Source organism: Patiria miniata, unplaced genomic scaffold (assembly GCF_015706575.1).
Source record: "Patiria miniata isolate m_02_andy unplaced genomic scaffold, ASM1570657v1 HiC_scaffold_13, whole genome shotgun sequence".
Lineage (NCBI taxonomy): Eukaryota > Metazoa > Echinodermata > Asteroidea > Valvatida > Asterinidae > Patiria > Patiria miniata.
Genome location: NW_024037051.1, coordinates 631,795 through 643,854, shown reverse-complemented (window position 1 = coordinate 643,854; position 12,060 = coordinate 631,795). Strand labels below are relative to the sequence as shown.

General features: G+C 45.2%; 1 protein-coding gene across 1 annotated transcript in view; it reads left to right on the top strand.

The window, feature by feature from the left end:
* The first annotated feature begins 252 nt into the window (after positions 1 to 252).
* Positions 253 to 12,060, top strand: part of LOC119721465 — a 33,461-nt gene continuing 21,653 nt past the window's right edge. Inside the window, exon 1 of the mRNA XM_038191546.1 lies at positions 253 to 480. Within this exon, the coding sequence (XP_038047474.1) occupies positions 253 to 480 (228 nt within the window). The remainder of the gene's footprint in view (positions 481 to 12,060) is intronic.

Here is a 12,060-nt window from a genome sequence, read left to right as displayed (position 1 = left end):
GGCGACCTGACAGGAGTGGCTTTCATAGACCTCAGAAAAGCTTTCGATACAGTCAACCACGAAATTCTTTTGACTAAATTAAGCTCACTTGGCTGTTCAGCGAGTGCTCTGAAGTGGTTTGCTAGCTACCTGTCAGGTCGCACACAAAGAGTTTATTTGAACAAAGCCTATTCCGAATCTCAGAGTGTTGTGAATGGTGTTCCACAGGGCTCTATCCTAGGCCCACTGTTGTTCTCTATTTATGTTAACTCTATGCCTTCGTCGGTTAATAACGGTATTGTTGACATGTACGCCGACGACACAACTCTCACAGTTAATGGCAAGACGACTGCGGATGTCGAACACAAATTATCTGTTGCCTTGATGCAGATCTCTAGCTGGCTGAATACAAATCGTCTTGTTTTAAATTATGATAAAACCAATGTGATGATCATAGGATCTAGAGCAAAACTCAAAGACGTCGTCGATTTCAGAGTGGAGGTAAATGACATTGTTCTGAAAAGAGTTCATAAAACCAAATGTCTAGGGGTGATCATTGATGATGAGATGAAATGGACTGATCAGAAAGACAAGGTTGTGAGTACTGTACAAGCAAAATTGGGTATTATTCGCCGGGTGAAACCATATATTTCGGCTGACTCTGTCAAATTACTTTATAATGCGTTTATCTTACCCCATTTTGATTACTGTTCGCAAATCTGGTCAGAAAGATTCAACATGCACACAGACAAGCTGTTTAAACTCCAAAAACGTGCTGCCAGATTAATTCTAGGTAAAGGGTACGATACTCCTTCAAGTGATTTATTTAATACACTAGGCTGGATGCCGTTACCAAAACGATTTAACTACCTACGAGCAGTACTCATGTACAAATGTACCAACAATCTTGCCCCTACCTACCTGACAGAAGATTTCATTAAAATATCTGACATGCACCATCACTCCACCAGACAAGCAACTGAGGACACCCTGTTCATTCCTAAATATAAATCAGAATGCTTGAAGCATAGTCCTTTTGTTGCTGGGGCTACTGTCTGGAATAGTTTAAATAAAGAAACACGTTCAGCAGCCTCAATTGGTTCTTTTAAGTCAATAATGAAACTTAACTTTTTAACCGTTTAGGTTGCTTCAAATTATTGTTTTAATTGTACTTTTTTTAGCATGTTAAGTGTACTCAATTTTATTGTCTTTATCACTTACAATTTTCTTCTTCTTCTTCTTTTTTTTTTGGGGGGGGGCGTTTGTTGGGTTGTTTGTTTGTTTGTTGGGTTGGGGGTGTTGGGGTGTTTGTTTGTTTGTTTGTTTGGGTGTTTGTTTGTTGGGGTGTTTGTTTGTTTGTTTGTTTGGTTGGGTGCTTGTTTATTTGTTTGTTGGCTTGCTTGCTTGTTTTGTTTTTGATTTTAGCATGTTAGGGATGCATGTACTCATTTTTACTGTTTTTATTATTTACAATAGTTTTTTAAACTTGTTTTTCGTTTGTATTTGCATGTAGGACTTATTTTGTGATCTTATTCTTAAATTAAACTTCTTAATCTGCACTTTTGTCTATCGTCGTTTTCATATACACATTTATATTGTTTATGTTAAACCCGTTCATGTTTCTTTTATTTAATGATTATTATTTAACGGTTATAGTTTTATATGATCTTATTTCCTATTTGTTTTGATAATTTTATACACTTTTAATCCTTTAAATTGTTAGTTTTGTTTTATTAATTTTTAAATTATATGCTCAGGGCCCCATGGAAGACCACATTATTTTGTGAACGGGCTACCCTGGTAAAAGATCAGAAATAAATAAATAAATAAATAAATAAATGCCAGTAGTACCCCTATGTGCAGTCAGTCTAACAGCAATGCCTGCAAGCGCCCGCGACACGAACTTCGTATATCGCGGTGTAAAGGTACCTTAAACTTGCAATTTCATCACAAACTATACCTTGTTCAGAAGCTTGTCATGAGGCCAACAAGCTGGCAAAAGGCACTATAACCTTGAAACAAAGTGGTTGCGGAGACAATTCAAGATATAGCGCATCAATGCCAGTAGTACCCCTATGTGCAGTCAGTGTAACAGCAATGCCTGCAAGTGCCCGCGACACGAACTTCGTATATCGCGGTCTAAAGGTACCTTTACCTGGGAAGTTCTGCACAAACTATACCTTGTTCGGAAGCTTGTGATGAGGCAAACAAGCTGGCAAAAGGACAGGTCTTGAAACCCAGTGGTTGCGCTGAAAATTTAAGATATAGCGCATCAATGCCAGTAGTACCCCTATGTGAAGTCAGTCTAACAGCAATGCCTGCAAGCGCCCGCAACTCGAACTTCGTATATCGCGGTCTAAAAGTACCTTAACCTGGGAAGTTCTGCACAAACTATACCTTGTTCGGAAGCTTGTGTTGAGGCAAAGAAGGTGGCAAAAGGACAGGTCTTGAAACCTAGTGGTTGCCTTGAAAATTTAAGATATAGCGCATCGATGCCAGTAGTACCCATTTGTGCAGTCAGTCTAACAGCAATGCCTGCAAGCGCCCGCGACACGAACTTCGTATATCGCGGTCTAAAGGTACCTTAACCTGGGAAGTTCTGCACAAACTATACCTTGTTCGGAAGCTTATGATGAGGCCAACACGCTGGCAAATGGACAGGTCTTGAAACCAAGCTGTTGCGGAGACAATTCAAGATATAGCGCATCAATGCCAGTAGTACCCCTATGTGCAGTCAGTCTAACAGCAATGCCTGCAAGCGACCGCGACACGAACTTCGTATATCGCGGTCTAAAGTTACCTTAAACTTGCAATTTCATCACAAACTATACCTTGTTCAGAAGCTTGTGATGAGGCCAACAAGCTGGCAAAAGGCACTATAACCTTGAAACAAAGTGGTTGCGGAGACAATTCAAGATATAGCGCATCAATGCCAGTAGTACCCCTATGTGCAGTCAGTCTAACAGCAATGCCTGCAAGTGCCCGCGACTCGAACTTCGCATATCGCCGTCTAAAGGTACCTTAACCTGGAAGTTCTGCACAAACTATACCTTGTTCGGAAGCTTGTGATGAGGTTAACAAGCTGGCAAAAGGACAGGTCTTGAAACCAAGTGGTTGCGGTGAAAATTTAAGATATAGCGCATCAATGTCAGTAGTACCCCTATGTGCAGTCAGTCTAACAGCAATGCCTGCAAGCGCCCGCGACACGAACTTCGTATATGGCGGTCTAAAGGTACCTTAACCTAGGAAGTTCTGCACAAACTATACCTTGTTTGGAAGCTTGTGATGAGGCCAACAAGCTGGCAAAAGGACAGGTCTTGAAACCCAGTGGTTGCGGAGAAAACTTAAGATATAGCGCATCAATGCCAGTAGTACCCTTATATGCAATCAGTCTAACAGCAATGCCTGCATGCGCCCGGGACACAAACTTCGAATATCGCGGTCTAAAGGTACCTTAACCTGGAAGTTCTGCACAAACTATACCTTGTTCGGAAGCTTGTGATGAGGCCAACAAGCTGGCAAAAGGACAGGTCTTGAAACCAAGTGGTTGCGGTGAAAATTTAAGATATAGCGCATCAATGTCAGTAGTACCCCTATGTGCAGTCAGTCTAACAGCAATGCCTGCAAGCGCCCGAGACACGAAATTCGTATATGGCGGTCTAAAGGTCCCCTTGGAAGTTCTGCACAAACTATACCTTGTTCGGAAGCTTGTGATAAGGCCAACAAGCTGGCAAAAGGACAGGTCTTGAAACCCAGTGGTTGCGGAGAAAATTTAAGATATAGCGCATCAATGCCAGTAGAACCCTTATATGCAGTCAGTGTAACAGCAATGCCTGCAAGTGCCCGCGACACGAACTTCGTATATCGCGGTCTAAAGGTACCTTTACCTGGGAAGTTCTGCACAAACTATACCTTGTTCGGAAGCTTGTGATGAGGTTAACAGGCTGGCAAAAGGACAGGTTTTGAAACCAAGTGGTTGCGGTGAAAATTTAAGATATAGCGCATCAATGCCAGTAGTACCCCTATGTGCAGTCAGTCTAACAGCAATGCCTGCAAGCGCCCGCGACACGAACTTCGTATATGGCGGTCTAAAGGTACCTTAACCTGGAAAGTTCTGCACAAACTATACCTTGTTTGGAAGCTTGTGATGAGGCCAACAAGCTGGCAAAAGGACAGGTCTTGAAACCCAGTGGTTGCGGAGAAAATTTAAGATATAGCGCATCAATGCCAGTAGTACCCTTATATGCAATCAGTCTAACAGCAATGCCTGCATGCGCCCGGGACACAAACTTCGTATATCGCGGTCTAAAGGTACCTTAACCTGGAAGTTCTGCACAAACTATACCTTGTTCGAAAGCTTGTGATGAGGCAAACAAGGTGGCAAAAGGACAGGTCTTTAAACCCAGTGGTTGCGGTGAAAATTTAAGATATAGCGCATCAATGCCAGTAGTACCCCTATGTGCAGTCAGTCTAACAGCAATGCCTGCAAGCGCCCGAGACACGAAATTCGTATATGGCGGTCTAAAAGTCCCTTGGAAGTTCTGCACAAACTATACCTTGTTCGGAAGCTTGTGATAAGGCCAACAAGCTGGCAAAAGGACAGGTCTTGAAACCAGTGGTTGCGGAGAAAAATTAAGAAATAGCGCATCAATGCGAGTAGTACCCCTATGTGCAGTCAGTCTAACAGCAATGCCTGCAAGAGCCCGCGACACGAACTTCGCATATCGCCGTCTAAAGGTACCTCAACCAGAGAAGTTCTGCAAAACTATACCTTGTTTGGAAGCTTGTGATGAGGCCAACAAGCTGGCAAAAGGACAGGTCTTGAAACCCAGTGGTTGCGGAGAAAATTTAAGATATAGCGCATCAATGCCAGTAGTACCCTTATATGCAATCAGTCTAACAGCAATGCCTGCATGCGCCCGGGACACAAACTTCGTATATCGCGGTCTAAAGGTACCTTAACCTGGAAGTTCTGCACAAACTATACCTTGTTCGAAAGCTTGTGATGAGGCAAACAAGGTGGCAAAAGGACAGGTCTTTAAACCCAGTGGTTGCGGTGAAAATTTAAGATATAGCGCATCAATGCCAGTAGTACCCCTATGTGCAGTCAGTCTAACAGCAATGCCTGCAAGCGCCCGAGACACGAATTCGTATATGGCGGTCTAAAGGTCCCCTTGGAAGTTCTGCACAAACTATACCTTCTTCGGAAGCTTGTGATAAGGCCAACAAGCTGGCAAAAGGACAGGTCTTGAAACCCAGTGGTTGCGGTGAAAAATTAAGATATAGCGCATCAATGCGAGTAGTACCCCTATGTGCAGTCAGTCTAACAGCAATGCCTGCAAGAGCCCGCGACACGAACTTCGCATATCGCCGTCTAAAGGTACCTCAACCAGAGAAGTTCTGCACAAACTATACCTTGTTCGAAAGCTTGTGATGAGGCCAACAAGCTGGCAAAAGGACAGGAATTGAAACACAGTGGTGGCGGAGAAAACTCAAGATATAGCGCATCAATGCCAGTAGTACCCCTATGTGCAGTCAGTCTAACAGCAATGCCTGCAAGCTCCCGCGACACGAACTTCGTATATCGCGGTCTAAAGGTACCTTAACCTGGGAAGTTCTGCACGAACTATACCTTGTTCGGAAGCTAATGATGAGGCCAACAAGCTGGCAAATGGGCAAGTCTTTAAACCAAGTGGTTGAGGAGAAAATTCAAGATATAGCGCATCAATGACAGTAGTACCCCTATGTGCAGTCAGTCTAACAGCAATGCCTGCAAGCGCCAGCGACACGAACTTCGTTTATCGCGGTCTAAAGGTACCTTAACCTGGGAAGTTCTGCACAAACTATACCTTGTTCAGAAGCTTGTGATAAGGCCAACAAGCTGGCGAAAGGACACGTCTTGAAACCAAGTGGTGGCGGAGAAAATTTAAGATATAGCGCATCAATGCCAGTAGTACCCCTATGTGCAGTCAGTCTAACAGCAATGCCTGCAAGCGCCCGCGACACGAACTTCGTATATGGCGGTCTAAAGGTACCTTAACCTGTTAAGTTCTGCACAAACTATACCTTGTTCGGAAGCTTGTGATGAGGTTAACAGGCTGGCAAAAGGACAGGTTTTGAAACCAAGTGGTTGCGGTGAAAATTTAAGATATAGCGCATCAATGCCAGTAGTACCCCTATGTGCAGTCAGTCTAACAGCAATGCCTGCAAGCGCCCGCGACACGAACTTCGTATATGGCGGTCTAAAGGTACCTTAACCTGGAAAGTTCTGCACAAACTATACCTTGTTTGGAAGCTTGTGATGAGGCCAACAAGCTGGCAAAAGGACAGGTCTTGAAACCCAGTGGTTGCGGAGAAAATTTAAGATATAGCGCATCAATGCCAGTAGTACCCTTATATGCAATCAGTCTAACAGCAATGCCTGCATGCGCCCGGGACACAAACTTCGTATATCGCGGTCTAAAGGTACCTTAACCTGGAAGTTCTGCACAAACTATACCTTGTTCGAAAGCTTGTGATGAGGCAAACAAGGTGGCAAAAGGACAGGTCTTTAAACCCAGTGGTTGCGGTGAAAATTTAAGATATAGCGCATCAATGCCAGTAGTACCCCTATGTGCAGTCAGTCTAACAGCAATGCCTGCAAGCGCCCGAGACACGAAATTCGTATATGGCGGTCTAAAGGTCCCCTTGGAAGTTCTGCACAAACTATACCTTGTTCGGAAGCTTGTGATAAGGCCAACAAGCTGGCAAAAGGACAGGTCTTGAAACCCAGTGGTTGCGGAGAAAAATTAAGAAATAGCGCATCAATGCGAGTAGTACCCCTATGTGCAGTCAGTCTAACAGCAATGCCTGCAAGAGCCCGCGACACGAACTTCGCATATCGCCGTCTAAAGGTACCTCAACCAGAGAAGTTCTGCACAAACTATACCTTGTTCGAAAGCTAATGATGAGGCCAACAAGCTGGCAAATGGGCAGGTCTTTAACCAAGTGGTTGAGGAGAAAATTCAAGATATAGCGCATCAATGCCAGTAGTACCCCTATGTGCAGTCAGTCTAACAGCAATGCCTGCAAGCGCCAGCGACACGAACTTCGTTTATCGCGGTCTAAAGGTACCTTAACCTGGGAAGTTCTGCACAAACTATACCTTGTTCAGAAGCTTGTGATAAGGCCAACAAGCTGGCGAAAGGACACGTCTTGAAACCAAGTGGTGGCGGAGAAAATTTAAGATATAGCGCATCAATGCCAGTAGTACCCCTATGTGCAGACAGTCTACCAGCAATGCCTGCAAGCGCCCGCGACACGAACTTCGTATATGGCGGACTAAAGGTACCTTAACCTGGGAAGATCTGCACAAACTATACATTGTTCAGAAGCGTATGATGAGGCAAACAAGCTGGCAAAAGGACAGATCTTGAAACCAAGCGGTTGAGGAGAAAATGTAAGATATAGCGCATCAATGCCAGTAGTACCCATTTGGGCAGTCAGTCTAACAGCAATGCCTGCAAGCGCCCGCGACACGAACTTCGTATATGGCGGACTAAAGGGACCTTAACCTTGCAATTTTATCACAAACTATACCTTGTTCGGAAGCTTGTGATAAGGCCAACAAGCTGGCGAAAGGACAGGTCTTCAAACCCAGTGGTTGCGCTGAAAATTTAAGATATAGCGCATCAATGCCAGTAGTACCCCTATGTGAAGTCAGTCTAACAGCAATGCCTGCAAGCGCCCGCGACACGAACTTCGTATATCGCGGACTAAAGGGACCTTAACCTTGCAATTTTATCACAAACTATACCTTGTTCGGAAGCTTGTGATAAGGCCAACAAGCTGGCGAAAGGACAGGTCTTCAACCCAGTGGTTGCGCTGAAAATTTAAGATATAGCGCATCAATGCCAGTAGTACCCCTATGTGCAGTCAGTCTACCAGCAATGCCTGCAAGCGCCCGCAACATGAACTTCGTATTTCGCGGTCTAAAGGTACTTTAACCTAGGAAGTTCTGCACAAACTATACCTTGTTCGGAAGGTTGTGATAAGGCCAACAAGCTGGCAAATGGACAGATCTTGAAACCAAGTGGTTGAGGAGAAAATTCAAGATATAGCGCATCAATGCCAGTAGTACCCCTATGTGCAGTCAGTCTAACAGCAATGCCTACAAGCGCCCGCGACACGAACTTCGTATATCGCCGTCTGAAGGTACCTCAACCAGAGAAGTTCTGCACAAACTATACCTTGTTCCGAAGCTTGTGAAAGGACAGGTCTTGAAACCCATTGGTTGCGGAGAAAATTTAAGATATAGCCCATCAATGCCAGTAGTACACATATGTGCAGTCAGTCTAACAGCAATGCCTGCAAGCGCCCGCGACACGAACTTTGTATATCGCGGTCTAAAGGTACCTTAAACTGGGAAGTTCTGCACAAACTATACCTTGTTCAGAAGCTTGTGATGAGGCCAACAAGCTGGCAAAAGGACAGGACTTGAAACCCAGCGATGGCGGAGAAATTTAAGATATAGCGCATCAATGCCAGTAGTACCCCTATGTGCAGTCAGTCTAACAGCAATGCCTGCAAGCGCCCGCGACACGAACTTCGTATATCGCCATCAAAAGGTACCTCAACCAGAGAAGTTCTGCACAAACTATACCTTGTTCGGAAGGTTGTGATGAGGCCAACAAGTTGGCAAAAGAACAGGTCTTGAAACCCAGTGGTGGTGAAGAAAATTTAAGATATAGCGCATCAATGCCAGTAGTACCCCTATGTGCAGTAAGTCTAACAGCAATGCCTGCAAGCGCCTGCAACACGAACTTCGTATATCGCGGTGTAAAGGTACCTTAACCTGCGAAGTTCTGCACAAACTATACCTTGTTCGGAAGCTTGTGATGAGGCAAACCAGTGGCAAAAGGACAGGTTTGAAACCCAGTGGTGGCGGAGAAAATTTAAGATATAGCGCATCAATGCTAGTAGTACCCCTATGTGCAGTCAGTCTAACAGCAATGCCTGCAAGCGCCCGCAACACGAACTTCGTATATCGCGGCCTAAAGGTACCTTAACCTGGGAAGTTCTGCACAAGCTGTACCTTGTTCCGAAGCTTGTGATAAGGCCAACAAGCTGGCGAAAGGACACGTCTTGAAACCAAGTGGTTGCGGAGACAATTCAAGATATAGCGCATCAATGCCAATAGTAACCATATGTGCAGTCAGTCTAACAGCAATGCCTGCAAGCGCCCGCGACACGAACTTCGTATATCGCCGTCAAAAGGTACCTCAACCAGAGAAGTTCTGCACAAACTATACCTTGTTCGGAAGGTTGTGATGAGGCCAACAAGTTGGCAAAAGAACAGGTCTTGAAACCCAGTGGTGGCGAAGAAAATTTAAGATATAGCGCATCAATGCCAGTAGTACCCCTATGTGCAGTAAGTCTAACAGCAATGCCTGCAAGCGCCTGCAACACGAACTTCGTATATCGCGGTGTAAAGGTACCTTAACCTGAGAAGTTCTGCACAAACTATACCTTGTTCGGAAGCTTGTGATGAGGCAAACCAGGTGGCAAAAGGACAGGTCTTGAAACCCAGTGGTGGCGAAGAAAATTTAAGATATAGCGCATCAATGCTAGTAGTACCCCTATGTGCAGTCTGTCTAACAGCAATGCCTGCAAGCGCCCGCGACACGAACTTCGTATATTGCGGCCTAAAGGTACCTTAACCTGGGAAGTTCTGCACAAACTATACCTTGTTCGGAAGTTTGTGATAAGGCAAACAAGCTGGCAAAAGGACAGGTCTTGAAACCCAGTGGTTGCGCTGAAATTTTAAGATATAGCGCATCAATGCCAGTAGTACCCCTATGTGCAGTCAGTCTAACAGCAATGCCTGCAAGCGCCCTCGACACGAACTTCGTATATCGCGGCCTAAAGGTACCTTAACCTTAGAAGTTCTGCACAAACTATACCTTGTTCGGAAGCTTGTGATAAGGTTAACAAGCTGGCGAATGGACACGTCTTGAAACCAAGTGGTTGCGGAGACAATTCAAGATATAGCGCATCAATGCCAGTAGCACCCATATGTGCAGTCAGTCTAACAGCATTGCCTGCAAGCGCCCGCGACACGAACTTCGTATATCGCCGTCTAAAGGTACCTTTACCTTGGAAGTTCTGCACAAACTATACCTTGTTCGGAAGCTTGTGATGAGGCAAACAAGCTGGCAAAAGGACAGGTCTTGAAACCCAGTGGTTGCGGTGAAAATTTAAGATATAGCCCATCAATGCCAGTAGTACACATATGTGCAGTCAGTCTAACAGCAATGCCTGCAAGCGCCCGCGACACGAACTTTGTATATCGCGGTCTAAAGGTACCTTAAACTGGGAAGTTCTGCACAAACTATACCTTGTTCAGAAGCTTGTGATGAGGCCAACAAGCTGGCAAAAGGACAGGACTTGAAACCCAGTGATGGCGGAGAAAAATCAAGATATAGCGCATCAATGCCAGTAGTACCCCTATGTGCAGTCAGTCTAACAGCAATGCCTGCAAGCTCCCGCGACACGAACTTGTATATCGCGGTCTAAAGGTACCTTAAACTGGGAAGTTCTGCACAAACTATACCTTGTTCAGAAGCTTGTGATGAGGCCAACAAGCTGGCAAAAGGACAGGACTTGAAACCCAGTGATGGCGGAGAAAATTTAAGATATAGCGCATCAATGCCAGTAGTACCCCTATGTGCAGTCAGTCTAACAGCAATGCCTGCAAGCGCCCGCGACACGAACTTCGTATATCGCCATCAAAAGGTACCTCAACCAGAGAAGTTCTGCACAAACTATACCTTGTTCGGAAGCTTGTGATGAGGCCAACAAGTTGGCAAAAGAACAGGTCTTGAAACCCAGTGGTGGTGAAGAAAATTTAAGATATAGCGCATCAATGCCAGTAGTACCCCTATGTGCAGTAAGTCTAACAGCAATGCCTGCAAGCGCCTGCAACACGAACTTCGTATATCGCGGTGTAAAGGTACCTTAACCTGGGAAGTTCTGCACAAACTATACCTTGTTCGGAAGCTTGTGATGAGGCAAACCAGGTGGCAAAAGGACAGGTCTTGAAACCCAGTGGTGGCGGAGAAAATTTAAGATATAGCGCATCAATGCTAGTAGTACCCCTATGTGCAGTCAGTCTAACAGCCATGCCTGCAAGCGCCCGCAACACGAACTTCGTATATCGCGGCCTAAAGGTACCTTAACCTGGGAAGTTCTGCACAAGCTGTACCTTGTTCCGAAGCTTGTGATGAGGCCAACAAGCTGGCGAAAGGACACGTCTTGAAACCAAGTGGTTGCGGAGACAATTCAAGATATAGCGCATCAATGCCAATAGTACCATATGTGCAGTCAGTCTAACAGCAATGCCTGCAAGCGCCCGCGACACGAACTTCGTATATTGCGGCTAAAGGTACCTTAACCTGGGAAGTTCTGCACAAACTATACCTTGTTCGGAAGTTGTGATAAGGCAAACAAGCTGGCAAAAGGACAGGTCTTGAAACCCAGTGGTTGCGCTGAAAATTTAAGATATAGCGCATCAATGCCAGTAGTACCCCTATGTGCAGTCAGTCTAACAGCAATGCCTGCAAGCGCCCTCGACACGAACTTCGTATATCGCGGCTAAAGGTACCTTAACCTTAGAAGTTCTGCACAAACTATACCTTGTTCGGAAGCTTGTGATAAGGTTAACAAGCTGGCGAATGGACACGTCTTGAAACCAAGTGGTTGCGGAGACAATTCAAGATATAGCGCATCAATGCCAGTAGCACCCATATGTGCAGTCAGTCTAACAGCATTGCCTGCAAGCGCCCGCGAAACGAACTTCGTATATCGCCGTCTAAAGGTACCTTACCTTGGAATTCTGCACAAAACTATACCTTGTTCGGAAGCTTGTGATGAGGCAAACAAGCTGGCAAAAGGACAGGTCTTGAAACCCAGTGGTTGCGGTGAAATTTAAGATATAGCGCATCAATGCCACTAGTACCCTATGTGCAGTAAGTCTAACAGCAATGCCTGCAAGCGCCTGCAACACGAACTTCGTATATCGCGGTGTAAAGGTACCTTAACGTA